Source organism: Choloepus didactylus, chromosome 12 (genome assembly GCF_015220235.1).
Source record: "Choloepus didactylus isolate mChoDid1 chromosome 12, mChoDid1.pri, whole genome shotgun sequence".
NCBI lineage: Eukaryota > Metazoa > Chordata > Mammalia > Pilosa > Megalonychidae > Choloepus > Choloepus didactylus.
In genome coordinates, this window is record NC_051318.1 from 57,904,074 (window position 1) to 57,919,969 (window position 15,896).

At 34.1% G+C, this 15,896-nt stretch overlaps 1 protein-coding gene across 23 annotated transcripts in view; it reads left to right on the forward strand.

Moving 5' to 3' along the window:
- Positions 1 to 15,896, forward strand: part of RBM26 (RNA binding motif protein 26) — a 92,158-nt gene that overhangs the window by 38,220 nt on the left and 38,042 nt on the right. For 10 of the 23 annotated variants that reach the window (XM_037799730.1, XM_037799731.1, XM_037799732.1 and 7 more), the window contains 10 exons: positions 800 to 888; positions 1,537 to 1,754; positions 3,490 to 3,750; positions 4,454 to 4,693; positions 5,091 to 5,261; positions 5,616 to 5,771; positions 10,375 to 10,486; positions 11,611 to 11,770; positions 14,106 to 14,270; positions 14,952 to 15,083. In XM_037799730.1, the coding sequence (XP_037655658.1) occupies positions 800 to 888; positions 1,537 to 1,754; positions 3,490 to 3,750; positions 4,454 to 4,693; positions 5,091 to 5,261; positions 5,616 to 5,771; positions 10,375 to 10,486; positions 11,611 to 11,770; positions 14,106 to 14,270; positions 14,952 to 15,083 (1,704 nt within the window). The remainder of the gene's footprint in view (positions 1 to 799; positions 889 to 1,536; positions 1,755 to 3,489; positions 3,751 to 4,453; positions 4,694 to 5,090; positions 5,262 to 5,615; positions 5,772 to 10,374; positions 10,487 to 11,610; positions 11,771 to 14,105; positions 14,271 to 14,951; positions 15,084 to 15,896) is intronic. The other 13 variants (XM_037799736.1, XM_037799746.1, XM_037799745.1 and 10 more) reach the window with 6 other exon arrangements.

Here is a 15,896-nt window from a genome sequence, read left to right on the forward strand (position 1 = left end):
GTAATTTATCATTCCAAGTGGGACACTTTGTAAAATGAGAGAGGCTCTAACCAAAAAGGGACGCTGAAAAAACTGGGGAAAACTAGGACATGTTTACCCTATCAGTAGACTACCTGCATCAGAATGTCCAATCAAAATATTGAGTCCTATCATATGTACAGAAGCCACATGTTCAGTATTTCCTGTATGTGTTTAACTTTTGAATCCTGTTTTTTCTAGTGACACCCTTTAATGTATGGAACCAGTACTGTTGTGGACATTACAGTCTGGGAAGTGCTGGCCTAGAGAAAGTAGTTCTGATCAAGGGAATTTACAGGGTTGATGCCTTGAAATTATATAATATGAATGGAGGACCTTGGAGGAAAGAGGATTTTTTTTTTTAATGATCTGGTTTTTAAGACCAAGTTCTCATTTGTTCTACATTACCTGATGTGTTTTGCACCAGGCCAAATCCATGAAACCAAAAGTCCAATGTTACGTTGGACTTTTGAAAGAAGGAATAAAAATGGCCTTCCACTAATTATGTTAAAATGGGGATACTTGCTTAAGATGTTTTCTCACCACCATTATCTAGAATAAACGTTTATGAGTTTCTTTACCATTTACTTTAACTTTCAAGAGGCCTGCTTTTGTGGCTAAATAAAATGATTGTACTTTGTAGAAAAATTTTTTTGTTTAAATTCTTTTACGCAAAGGAGACAATTTAGCTCATGTATTTTAATATTACTTAAGCCATTAAAATAGCACCATGGCAAGGAATAACTTGCTAAACTTTTTCACATTTTTCTTTGTACTTCAGATCACAAAGGAGGAAGAGCGAGAAAAGAAGTTTTCTAGAAGAATAAATCACAGCCCTCCCCAGTCAAGTTCCCGATACAGAGAAAATAGGTGATTGGTTCATTGAGCCATTCTCAGAGTTTAGGCTTTGGTTATCTTTTAGATGAATATTTAGACTTAAAATGTTTTTTACATTTTAGAGAGAAAAGTAACTTCTCCTCTCTTATTGGTATAGGAAAGTTCCTTTTCTACCAAGAAAATCTAGGTAAAATTTATAGGTCATTGAAATGAAATTTAGAACAGTACTTGGTATATAGAAAACACTTGATAAATACTGGTTTTTATTATTTTTATTTCTACCTTCAAGTTCTAATGGCATCTTAATATGAAGACTTTTTCTTGCTTGAAGTTTCTCTTAAATGTGAATAAATTATTTTTCCCTTGAAGGCTTCAAAAGCATTTAGAATAGAATGCATGTCATATGTGCCTATGTGTATGAGACTAAATGTATAAGACATTATGTCCTGTGTGTATGTAAGACATACATACATAGAGTGTGTGTCTTAGTGTATGTCTTAGAGCGCTTAAACAGAGCATACTTAGTGTTTTTCATTTGTTTGAATCTTTCAATATTTATTTTTCTGATAGTGGAATGAAGAATTATAATGTTACGAGAATTGTGACTTTTGCATTTAATTAGAATATTCTCTTTATCCATTTAAAAATTATTTCCATAAAATTGTTCATATATTTCTTTAGAAGTCGTGATGAGAGGAAAAAAGATGATCGTTCTCGCAAAAGAGATTATGATCGAAACCCTCCTCGAAGAGATTCATACAGAGACCGGTACAATAGAAGACGAGGACGGAGTCGTAGTTACAGCAGGAGTCGGAGTCGAAGTTGGAGTAAAGAGAGACTGCGTGACAGGGATAGGGATAGGAGCAGGACTAGAAGCAGAAGCAGAACACGGAGCAGAGGTAAATAATTCATATAAATATGTACTTTGTTGGCATTCTTTTTTTGGTGAAAAACTTCATTTTAAGTTTTTATTTCATTTTTGTGTTTTAATTTCATTACTCTTTAATTTTTTTCTCTTTTGGTGCATTTTGTGGTCTAAGTGAATGCTTTTTAAAATTTCTTTAAAAATTTTTGTTTCATTCACATTAAAATCACATTTAGTTACTACTACACACCCACAGAATGGCTAAACTAAAGATACTAAACATAGCAAGTATTGCTTAGGATGGAGATGAACTTGCTGAGTTTATCGACATTTTAAAACATTAAACATACATCTTCCTGATGACCCAGCCACTCAACTCCTAGTATTTACCCAAGAAAAATGAAAGCATATGTCTACTAAAGACTTGTACAAGTCTGTTTTATTTTTATTTATTCTATTTTTATTTGTTTACTGTGGCTTTATTTTTAACAGCCCAAAACTAGAAACAACCCAATTGTCCATCAACAGGTGCATGGACAAACAGATTGTGATGTATTCATACAACGGAATATTACTCAGCAGTAATAAGTAACGGACTACTCATACAAGAAACAACATGGATGAATCTCAAAATAATTATGCCAAGTGAAAGAAGCCAGACAAAATAGAATATATACGTGTATCAAAATTTAGAAAGTGCAAACTAATATATGGTAACAGAAAGCAAATCAGTGGTTGCCTAGGGATGGATTACAAAAGGGTCATAAGGAAACTTTGGTGGGTGATGAGTGGGCTCATTATTTTGATTGCAGTGAAGGTATCATGTTTATATATAGGTCAGAACTCATTAAATTGTACATCTTAAGTATGTACACTTTATTGTGTATCACATACTTCCAAACTTTAAAAAAATGAAAAAAATTAAGATCTGTTTGTTCACAAGAAAGTGTTTTTTCCAACATGTATGATTTTTCTTCCACAATGTATTAGTGAAAGATGTTACAGGGAGTAAAACAACTAAAACACCTGTGAGTAAAATGCCGTTTCTCAAGCTTAGGTATATATTACATTTGCAACTTTTCTTGTACATTCACCTTCAGTTTTTAGGAAATACTGTTTTTGGCTTTTAATAAAGCCAAAGTATAAGCTCTGTACTTCTTGGTTACTCTTTTCTTAGAGGGCTTCCCCTTCCACAAGCATAGTAGGCCACTCTGCACTTTGCTTCATTTGACTGATCTCCTTAATGCCATCTCCTTTCTTAGGACCGATTAAAACCTAGTTAGTTTCTTTGTTCATATTTAATGTGAATTATTTTGTTTTTCCTCTTTGTCCATTTTCATCTTCACCAAGTAGTGGTCAATGTAAAAAGTCCTACTAGGATCTTTAGATGTATGGCAACTCAATGTTCATCTCAGGAAAAATAACTACTTTTAAAAACTTCATGTTTTATTTTGTGGGTTGAAATAATTTTGCATATTAAGGTTGTAATGAAGAAAGTAAAAAAATCTTTTTTTCTATAAACAGAGCTCAAAAGAAAAAGCTCATTAAGTGCAGCAACGTTACGCTTGTTTTTATAGTTTAGATCATATTGAGTAGAAATAGCTTACCTTGGACCATTAAGGACTAATTGACTAGTTTGTTAACGAACAGGATTGTGCAAAATGTAAGCAGTTTGTCCATGTTTAACAAAACATCACTGTCACTTAGAACTGGGGCTTGGTTTTTATAAATAGGGTGTCATTTTATAAATCATTTCTATTTTGTTGCAGAAAGGGACCTGGTAAAGCCCAAATATGACCTGGATAGAACAGATCCATTAGAAAATAATTATACTCCCGTCTCTTCAGTTCCTAACATTTCATCTGGCCACTATCCTGTACCTACATTGAGCAGTACTATTACAGTAATTGCACCTACTCATCATGGTAATAACACTACCGAAAGTTGGTCTGAATTTCACGAAGACCAGGTGGACCATAACTCTTATGCAAGACCACCAATGCCAAAGAAACGATGTAGAGACTATGATGGTGAGTCTTTCAATTGCTTCATGAAATATTTAATTAATATTTAATATCAGACTTCCTCTGATATGGGCAATAGTGGAAAATTACTCTTAAGCACTTCATGAACCACAATTGAATATCAAGATAGTGTTTATTTGCATGTCTCTTAAGGTATTATTGGAGTTTTCCAAGCAAGAAATAAATTATCTACTGAGGTTATTTATCAAGAGAGTCTCTTACTGAAACATTCTTGCCAGAATCCACTGGTTCTTGGAAAGTAGAGATGAATGGTCGTTCCATGTAAAATGGTTATTGGGATGTAGGTCGGAACTAGAAATGTGAATATTGCCTATGTAAGAATTTTATAAAAGAATCTAATAGAAGACTTTAAGGATTTACTGTAAACATTTTGGAAATAATATTAAAGCCATATTTGTATGAATATTCTTGGTTTTATGTGAGCAATTTACATGAAGTATAATGTTTCTAATGATAAAAAGAATAAATTCTGAATCTTTCTAGCTAGATAAATTCTTTATAGTGTGTACATAGATATATTATCAAGTGTTAATAGTGGAATTAGCACATAGGTCTTGTGAAATGGGTAATTATACTTGCCTATTATTAAAAATGCTCACATTTTAAAATATCTTATTTTTGTTAATTACAGAGGAAACTTATATGTTCAGTGCCTTTTACATTTTTTTCTAATTATTTTTCCTCACAGAAAAGGGTTTCTGTATGAGAGGAGACATGTGCCCTTTTGATCATGGAAGTGACCCAGTAGTTGTAGAAGATGTGAATCTTCCTGGTATGCTGCCTTTCCCAGCACAGCCTCCTGTTGTTGAAGGACCACCACCTCCTGGACTTCCTCCACCTCCACCAATTCTTACACCCCCACCTGTGAATCTTAGACCCCCAGTGCCACCTCCAGGTCCATTACCACCCAGTCTCCCACCTGTCACAGGTAAGTAAATATGTTTGTTTATGTTCTATGCATTCATAGTCTTTTTATATAGATAATGAGTTTGATGTTTGGCTTTTTGTTAAAGGGATCTAAACTAATCCTTATAGATATCAGCTAGAAACTAAGAGCCAGTTACTCTGATTTGGAATATGTCGACTTTGCACGTTACGCCAGTCACTTAAAATGGTTTGGAGTGGACTCGAATTATATACGTCCCTAACAAACCCCAGCTGTCTGTAGTCCTTTATAGCTTAAGGCATATATTATATTATATATATTATAAGGATAGTTTGTTTGAGAAAGCTAGATTAATTGTAAGAGTTGGTGTTTATATATATGATAATTGGAAATACCATGTTTGGATATACAATAACTTATTTTATTTGTTTGCTTTCAGATGATATTTCTTATTCTTTGGTTTTGACAGGACCACCCCCTCCACTTCCTCCTTTGCAGCCATCTGGCATGGATGCTCCCCCAAACTCTGCAACTAGTTCTGTTCCTACTGTAGTAACAACTGGCATTCATCACCAGCCTCCTCCTGCTCCACCCTCTCTTTTTACTGCAGGTGCAGTTTTGACCCTTTCTGTATTCATAAGGTTATAGTTTTCTAGCAGAATTTTAGATGAGAAAATATAAAATGTCCAGAGAGTGAATTGCTCTGTCTGGACTATGTTGCCCAGTAAAATTATATAGAATGCAGTGTAGACTTGGTGAGTATACATTAAATGTAAGCCATCAGCTGTGATTTTTTAAGGAGCTAAGTTCTATTTTCTCCTTAAAATAACATTTTTTATATTTATGAAACTTCTCTCTTTAGGATATATATAAAATTGTTAGTTGTATATTATATATTAGTAATATGTTGCATAGTTTTTCTGTTATTACCAAGTGGAGTTTTATAATTGTTTTTTAATTACAGTTTTTGTATTACCAGATACATATGACACAGATGGCTACAATCCTGAAGCTCCAAGCATAACAAACACTTCCAGACCTATGTATAGACACAGGGTGCATGCACAAAGGCCTAACTTGATAGGACTTACATCAGGGGATATGGATTTGCCACCAAGAGGTACTGTGATTAATCTTTTCTTATAGCTTTCCTAATATCAGGCGTGGCAAAACACTTGATAAATAAAAGAACACTTGATAAAATAAAGAACAGTCAGTCTTGCATTTATTGGGCTTGAGTAAGGAATTGTGATTATTTTTATTCCCTGAATCCTTTGGTGTCTCCCTTGAGAAAAAGGTAATGTGTGGTTCCCTGTCCGGCGCCTTCTCGCTCGGTCCCACGCGTCCTGTCCTCGGCCGGCAAGGAGAACAGAGGGAAAGAGGGAGAGACACAGACAAACTGACACTTGAGGCACACAACGGCAGTGAATGCAAGCCCTTTACTGGAGTCAGGAAGAAAACTTTCTCTGTTACATATTCCACACGAGGCCCTATGCCCCGTGGGAGAACAACCTCTATGCGGCCGTCAGGCACGGCTCCCTGTGGGCTGTCTCCCCGAGGCTAGCCCGGGCAATTTCTTATATACAATAGTTACAGCCAATGTGCTGGCACTACGTAAGCGTGTACAATAGGCTAGCAGCAACCGCTGCCTCATGCGTCATATGCGGAAGCAGGATACAGGCGCCATCTTGGCTCAAACGATGGGCGGGGGCTACTCTAGAGCAGGTCGCAGCGTGTCCACCAGGCCCTAACCCGGAAAGCGGCTCCCCACAGTTCCCTATTTGTGGTATTGGTGACAGCTTTTTCTAATATCCAGTGGGAAGGCACTTTCCCAATGGTACATATTTTCTCAGGTAGTTTTGTTGGTATTTTATGTTTCTTAGTCTTAATTAGTTTGTCTAAATTCTTGATTGAGTGTAATACTTTATAATTTCTCAAGATAGATTCTTTCCTAGTTTGTATAATAAAATCAGCTGTATAAACATATGCTTTTTACATATTTTATTTTTGTTTTCTTTTGACATGTTAGAGTTGGTTATAGGTTTGCTTATAATATTGCTAAAGCAAAAGGAATACTTTTTTAGGAGGTATCTCATTACGTTTTGAAATTTTCTTAAGAGAGAAGACAGGCTTTTTAATAAAATTTGTAAAAGGAAGAAGACCAACACAGTCATAAGCCAGGGCAGCATAAATGCTATTACCAAAGGTGCAGCGTGATAGGGAAAGGTCAGAGGAGGAAGAGAGTTCACATTAAATTGAATAATATAGCATTGCCACAGATAACATTTGATATTGGGGATCAAGAGATTGTTAGACATAATAGAAAATATTGTGTGACCTAATGTCTTTTCTCCCAGCCACCTCAACTAACTTTCAAATCACACATTCTTTCTTATCTTTCCTTCATGTTTTTCCTAGTTAGAAAAAAATCTTGGCTCATCAATCATGAATAAAATTCCAACTTAAATAATAGAAGTTAGTGCATAATGTGGTTTAGTGAATTTGTCATTACTGACAATTTGTTCCTTAGATACTCTGTTAGATATTCTGTTAGAAACTCTGAGCATCTGTCTTGAATGTTCAAGGAACTCTTTGTGATGGATGTATGAGGAAAATTTTAAATTCAAATTTATATCTTTTTCAGAATCATAGGACAGCATTTAATTTGGACCTTTACTCTTTTTAATTCTTCTTTGAGTCATTCCAATAATTATCATTAACAACATCATCAGAAGAAAAGTTTTTTAACAGTTTCTATATAAGGTATATGCAGATTGCTTATAATTGAAAAAAAAAGTAGTGACTTGAGATTTTGGCTGTTCATGGTGTTTATCTATCACTCCAAATTTTCCCCTCCTAAATCATGGGGAACTGTCCCCACCCCTACCCCTCTTCCTTCTTTGGCTCACTACTCAGTATTTATTCCCTTTACATTATACCAATACTTATTACACTTACTGGGGATTCCACTTCATCATCTCTTACCTGATGCTCTGGAGTAGCATCACTATATGCCACTAAAGATCAGTATTTGTTAGACCCATTCCAATGCCAGGCCTATTTCTGGCTGTGATAGAGGGAAGGAAGAGTGGTCAAAACCTTACATATAAATCTTAGCCTTTAAACCTTGGAGTTATGGTAATTTTAACTCCACATGCCTGTAATTACAAGTTGCAGTAACAGGCCTTATTGAGAGATAAATGTCCAGCATACCTATTAACAAGTTTGAATGCGGTTCTCACAGAAAGATTGTTGAACATAGTGATTATTTTAGTACTGTTCTTTAGATAAATCATGGACTATTTTTGTAAGCTGGATTAGGAATCTATTCTCCATTAATAGCATTAATTACATTGTTTTTATGTACCAAACAACTGATTTTGCAATCCATTCAAATTGAGGATTTCCTGTATTTTCTTTATCTTTTTCAGCCCCCTCATCCCCACCCCAATATGTTCTCATCTATTCCCCATTTGGGTTTGAAATTTACTGCCCTGGATTTTGACAGATTCTTAAAGGAAAAGTCTCACAAGCATGATTTTATAATGGTTACACTCGTGATCATTAATAGTTTTGCTATTATATAATGTTACACATCTAGTAGCCTTCTAGATGGCCTTAATTTAAAGTTGTCATAGACTGTTATGTAGCAATTGTATTTTTATGCTTAATATTTTAAATCTTGAAGGAAAATTATTATTATTAATCAATTGGAAAAAGTTTTAGGTCCTTTGATGTCATGAATTAATCACAAATGTAAAAGTGACTCAGGGGTCCTGATAATTGTTCTTTCCAGATTTCTTAGGAGGTGGAGAACTTGATAAATCAAGTTCCCATGATTGGGTATAGGTAGGAGAAAAGATTTTGCAGTCAACAGAAGCCAACACTGAAAATTTTAAGCAGAGCATCATTGTATTAAAAGTATATTGGGGGGAAAGCATTAGACATATTTGCTAATTGTAAAAGAGGAGCTCACTTCTGCATTTTTAACATCTTGTCTTTTAAATAAATAACAATGAGAGACAGTCTGAATGAGTGAATACAGATAAGTTGGAGCAAAACCATCACAGCTACTGGGGAAAAACACACCATTATTGCCTCTCTTAGTGAACTTTCAGGCAAAGAATTTTTTTTTTTTTTTTTTTTTAAAGGATGTTAGGTAGCTCAGAGACTACCTAAGAAGAGCAGTGAACTGGGCTTCGGAGGCTGTGTAGGTAGAGTAAGGCCAAAATCCTTCAGAATAGGTTCTATGAAGATACTGGGCAAAGAAGATACAACTTGCACTGTATATTTCACTAATACAAGAAACTGAATGTTTGCTTCCACAGTTCTGCTATGGAGATGTAGGATAAGTCAGAGTTAGCTAGAGAAAGGACTAAAGCGCATACAATGTATGATGTATTTGAGAAATTGAAAGAACTTTGTAACTCAAGCAGAGGGAAGAAGGGATGAAGAGGGAGATAAGAGACCAACTAAAGGCATTTAAAGAATTTTAGAAAAGGCATGAAAGTAGCTAGACATGGGTGGTAGCAGTGGAAAGTGAATAGATTTAAGTTTAATGGAAAGAATTAACGTTTAGTAATTTATTGGATTGTGGGAGCATAGTATGGGGTAATTGGAGAGGATGCACTTAAGGTCGCCAGTTTCTGTCTTGGATTATTGGGCAGATGTTCATATCGTTCATTGAGAGAAAGAACAGATTCTGTAGGAAGATAAATTTACTTTTGGAAGTGTGTATGTGCCCGTGTATCAGCAGAGTTCATGTGTGACAGAGAGATTTGGGATCCTGTATGGAGTTCATAATTGGAGCCATAAGAGAGATTGTACTGAAACAGATCCTAAGTTCTTTTGGTTAGTTATGTGTTTAGAAATATGTAAAGATGGGATTTTATACAATTTATCCATCTTTAAAAAAATTTTTAAATTCTTTTTTTTCCATGTGGATTAAGGTTTGAATGTTGTAAACTTTGGTGTCATTTGGGAAAAACAGGTTAAATGTACTGTGTTCATTGTAGTCCATTTAGGTAAATGTAAAATGTTGAAAATAGCAGGTATTTACAGGTATTTTGCACTGCATTTCCACTGACATCCATTTTTGTGTCAGTCCTGTTTTCCTTTTATAACTCAGGTATGCTTTTGTTATGTTAATATGCGTTCCTTACGTTAATATGTTGATGTTTAAGCAGCTCACTTCAGTTGCAACTCTACTAACTTACACATTCTCAAGTGTTAAATTTTGAAAAGTTTAGGTTGTGCATTTGATTTCAAAACTTGCCTGTGGCAGGTTTGACATATCTGCTAAAAAGGACAGAAGTAAATAGTTTAGAGAAAATTATAAACTTGATATAACCTCAAGATGATTTGTTATTTATTTTTATATTTATTTATTTGTATGAGTGATGGCAGATGGGAACATTTGCATGGGCCCTACCCCTAAAGAAGTAGCCCACAGAATCATATTTTAATTTGGCATGTGAGAATTATTGATTCTTCTTCACAGTTTCTCTAGATGTGAAATGAAAGAATGTTGCTTTAAATTGAAATAGATTTAAATTCCTTATATTACTGTGTTTGATGGCACGTTTATTTCTGTTTCTATAAAAATATATATTTGGACAAAAAGTCAAAACTTTGTTTTCAGTACAGATTTTAGAAAGTAGCCATGATGCACAGAAAATATTAATCTATGCTTTCTTTTGTTTTATTGTTTTGTTTTCAAACAGAAAAGCCTCCTAATAAAAGCAGTATGAGGATAGTAGTGGATTCAGAATCAAGGAAAAGAACCATTGGTTCTGGGGAGCCTGGAGTTCCTCCAAAGAAGACTTGGTTTGATAAGTAAGCTGGCAGAGAAAATTGAAAGATTTTATTTTACACTGGTATTTAGGATTGTTGAAGTATTATAAACAGTACAATATTTTCCTTCACAAAGAGAAAAAAATTTACATTAATTCAGTTCTGTAGGAATTCTCCAGCTAGACTGTAAGTGGTTTTCTAAAAATTTTATGTTAGTTTTCTGGTACTTGGAAGGCATTTTCTTATCGGAGCAGTGTGGTGGTTTAAGGCACAATTTATCCTCTCTTCCTTCTTCCCACTCCCCGCCAAAATCCTTTCTTATAAATGTGGTTGAATATTAGAAATAAAGGATAGTTGTGAGCCTATCATCAGGACAAGGAAGTGTGGGTGGAGTCTGGGAAAAGGCTTTCCCATGTGGGCAGTTTCTGTTAAGATCTAGAAAGGGTGTTTTTTTGAGGAGGAAGGGGACTGCTTCTTAGCCACTGAAGTTGTCAAGGGCTTCAGAGAAAGGAAGGGGTAAGAAATCAGAATATTGGTGTATGTGATGATTCACTTATAAATTTGAGTGTTTGAGGAGAGACTAGACTCACAACTATAAAGCTTAAACATCTATTTAATAATGAATAGGGACTAGTTCTGGCTCTGCCTTTAATTCTGTCATGTTAGGCAAGCACTGCAACTTCTCTGGGGCCACAGCTTTGTCATTTTTTAAAATGTTAAGTGTATGGTCTATAGTTCTATAATAGATGTATTTTTTAAGCTGGAGAGCAGTTGTGACAGTCATTCTTTGCTTTTCATCAAAGTTTAAAATAGGATACACTTCAGTAAGCTAGCTTTTGCCAAAATGCAACAAGGGTTATTGAATAGGAGAATTGATTGCTGAGAATTAAAGCAGGGTGGATAAGAAGTAGAAAGTAACAAATGATATGGAAGAACCTCTTTTTCTCTGTTGGCTTCCATAAATCAAGTTACCCCTACTGATTTGGAAACTTCATTGTTTGAATGGAAGAAAATTTAAGCTTCTTTTTATCAACCAGTAATTTCCTAGTTTGAGGGGATAAATGGAACTTAACAGGACATTTGTTTTGTATATAAAACTTTATTCCTTTGTAATTGATAGGGATCATGATTTTTTAATATATTTGTTAATCTGATTTTTGTTGCAGACCAAATTTTAATAGAACAAATAGCCCAGGCTTCCAGAAGAAGGTTCAGTTTGGAAATGAAAATACCAAACTTGAACTAAGAAAAGTTCCTCCAGAATTAAATAATATCAGCAAACTTAATGAGCATTTTAGTCGATTTGGAACGTTGGTTAACTTACAGGTAAGAGCCATGAAATGATTCTGTTGTATCTGTTCTAATTTTTTACAGAACTTACTATATTAAGATAATTACTTTAATATAGAAATATGGATATTTTGCTAATAAATTTGGAAAAATAGGTATGAAATGAAGTTTTCTAGGAAATTCTGAGATTTTAAATAAGGTTTTCATTTCAAAAAGCAGGAGTTTTGATCATATTATTGTAAACTTTTTATGTAAAGAAGCTATAAAATTACAGCAAAAGTGAAATAATTGCATTCTGTAAAAAACTAATCTTAGAGTAGTTTTTAGTTCCTCAGTTTTCAAAATCATTTCAACAGAAAACTTGATTCAGATTTATTTTTGTCACTTCTGTGGTGGCATGGATTTAACAGATAGTTTTGGGGCCCTAATGACATGTAACCCATAAATTGTTTAAACATTTACTTTTTTCCTCTACCACTTTGGGACATCCTTTGAGATAATGTCAGTGTAATTTTTATTTATTTGACCTCAGATAAAATTACACCTTCATTTGAGTGCAGTTACACAGTTACTTCGTGTTGAGTTTCCATTATGTGATATGTTGACAGTGTTGAAATAATATGTTGGTCCCACTCCCCTGTCCCCATTTTATGTAACATTCTTCTTTTCAGCTGAAATAATTATAGCTCCCACAATCTGATAAAATGAAGAACACATGAACACATTTTAGAGGGTACTGCTTATCTTAAATTGGTATTTTGGAAAATTTTGTTTTCTTGCCATTAAAAAAGTACCATTATAAAAGTAATAGATGAAAAACTGTATGCTTGTTTGGGGTTGGTGCAATGGAAATATGTACAGAACCTAAAGGAAATGTTTCCCTTCAGCTCTTTGTGCCCCTCACATCTCCCTCCCCATTTGACAGTTACATTGTTAGTAATTTACTGTCAGTCCAGATTTTTTGTGATGTATTTCTATATGTAGTAGATCTGTCAGTCAGTACACAAACTTTAGGAAAAAATATGGACCCGTACGATTCATATTACTCAGTAGTTACTTACCTAATCAATTTGATTCAATCTGATCTACTACATTTAGGTCTAGAAATAAAATAGTTCTCAGAGCATTCTTTTCCCCACACAATTTGCCACACAGGTAATATAAAAATTTTAAAAAATTTTTCACAGCTGATGGGCAAAACATGATATCTAATTAATTACTGTTTCAAATTGCATTCCTTGAATCACTAATGAGGTTAATATCTTTTCTTTACTGGGCCCTTTTGCTATCTCTGCATACCATCTGTATGATAATTTATGAAATACGTTTTTTTAAAACAGTTAAAAAAAAAAACTTTAGCTTCATTGTAAGTAAAAATGTTGGTGAAATTCTTGATGTTTTTATATTCCAGTAAATGCAGAGATATTAATCTGCTACCTAAAATTGTCCTTCATAGTAATAGCTAATATTTCCTGAACACTCAATATATACTCTCTGTTCTACATGAATTTTATTTAGTTCTTAAAACAGCACTACCAAGTGGTGGATACTGTTATAACCCCATTTATGGAAGAGGGAATTGAGACACATAAAGGTTAAATAACTTGCTCATGCATACATAAGGTAGTACCCAGGTTTGAGCTAGGCAATTTGACTTAGAGCCTGTGCTCTTAATTTCTATTCTGTATTGTTCCACACTATCAGTGGCTTGTATACCACATTATGGGAAATACTGTTAGTGTTGAAAGAATGGGAAATTGAAGCAAAAAGCCTTGAATGTACTATCTAGACTACAGAATCGTATACTCTTTGAATCTGTTTCCTCGTGTAAAGCATAGTTAATGCAGTTACATAAGTTTTTTCCCTGAACATTTTTTTCACTCTTGTTAATACTATTGTCAGAATTATGAATTTGCAAATATAGGATATTGTTTAGATGGGTTTTTCTTTAATCTAATTAGAGATCACTCCTTTCAAAGTAGTTTATTGCCTTCTTCTGACTGTTTGGGTCTTGGCCACATCGTTTATTGACATACAGGGATTGTTTCCCATAGTATTAAAATTGGGAGAAGAAAGTGAAATATACCAAATATTCTGTATGAAACATTTGTGTGGTCAGCACTCTCTGCCAAGTGCTCATAGAGAAGTCTCTCATTTCACTGTGAATAATTCTTGATTACCATTTCTCCTAGAAAGGGAGGATAGTCAAGTTAGTACTCTTTAAAGAAGCTTTGGTAATAATCTAGGTATAAGGCAATGTAAAGGTAGAATCCAATTTGGAAAGACCATTATTTAATCTCTTCAGAAATTTTACTATATGAAGCCATAGATTCTCTTGGAAATTCACAGCTCTTAATATTTTAAATGTTAGGTTGCTTATAATGGTGATCCTGAAGGTGCCCTTATCCAATTTGCAACATATGAAGAAGCAAAGAAAGCAATATCAAGTACAGAAGCAGTGCTGAATAATCGCTTTATTAAGGTTTATTGGCACAGAGAAGGAAGCACCCAGCAGTTACAAACTGCTTCCCCAAAGGTAAGAGAGAAGTTTGAGTGAATTTAAATGCTTTCCTTAGAAAGTTCTTAGCATAATGTTTAGTAGTCCAAGGCCTTGGTGTTAGACTGAAGTTCAGATCCTGGCTCTACCACAGTTACCTGAATGAACCTGAGGAAGTTACTTGACCACTCTAACCTATTCTTTCATTTAATTGTGAAGTTAACCTCTAGTTTTGAGAATGATAAGATGATATGTGTAAAGTATATAGCATAGTCCCTGGAAAATAGGAGATAATTGGTAAATAGTAGCTATGCATATTCCAGAAACTCAGACTATGGGTTCGTCTTGGAAATTCTTCTTACTCAAGCTCTGTTTCTCTTGGAATAAATGAATGAATGAATATGTAGCGTTAGATTAATTGTTTGTAAAGTTGTATTATGGCAGTTTGATTTTGGGTTTAATTTTTTTATTTAACTGTCCCTTTAAAAAAAGGACAGTAAAGAGTGAACTTAAATTTTTTCCTCTACTTTGTAAATAAGTTATTTTATGCAAAGAAAATTATATAGATGCTTAAAGAAAATTGGAAGGGGATTTGGTTTCGATTACAAGCTACATTTTGAAACTCCTTTTGTATGGGCAATTGAGTAACATTACTACAAAGGGTTTTTTAGCACACTAATGAACCAATCACCTTGTTTAAAATTTTTTTCTTGTTCTGAGGTAATGCAGCCTTTAGTCCAGCAACCCATTTTGCCTGTTGTGAAACAGTCTGTCAAAGAGCGGTTGGGTCCAGTACCTTCAAGTAATATTGAACCTGCAGAAGCCCAGAGTGCCAGTTCAGACCTTCCTCAGGTAAATGAAAGATCTTATCACCATAGTTGGTTCTCAGTAAATTAGTCTCCCTTGATGATTTGAATTATTGTTAATTGTATGTATTTTATACAGAAATATGATAGTCTTTACGTTATTTGAATCCCACTTGTAGAATTCTTTTACCATTACTATAACATTTTCACAGCCTCTACTTTTCCTGTAGTATTTGAATCTTAAATTCTTTTCTCCAGTTAATATTTATTTATGAGAAAGGTCTCTCACTTTGTGAAGGAGACATATTTCAGCAAAGTTGCCTGAAAAATGAAGTTCAGTACACTAAATCATATTTTTCTCATCATCTTTTTACTTAATTAGAATTCTATTCCAGAGATAATTGTGCAGTAGACTGAGTTGAAAGCTTTTGGGAAGGAAGGCTTAAACCATCAGATTAAAGCATACTTGATATTATATTATTTCAAGTAATTATGCAGCGCTCTCAGAACATGTATCACTCCTGACTCACTTTTCCATGTGTCATTCCCTTCCAAATCCCTTCTATACTTGAGTGGCAATTTCTTGTTTCTACACTTATTTTCTGAAATTTAGCTTTCCTTTCCAGATGCTTCAGCATTTGCTGTGTGAAATATTTAGGATGCAGTATCCTATTTAGTAATAGATGCCACTTTATTAAAATGGTCCCTAGAAAACTCTTGAAGGAAGGGTATTCAGATTCTGTAAAATCATGCAGAATTGTAAATTGGTAAATTACTAGTTATTAGAAAAAAAATCCCCAATCCTAAATATTCCAAATCACCACCAAGTACAGTGTGTGCTTGGATATAAACAAACATG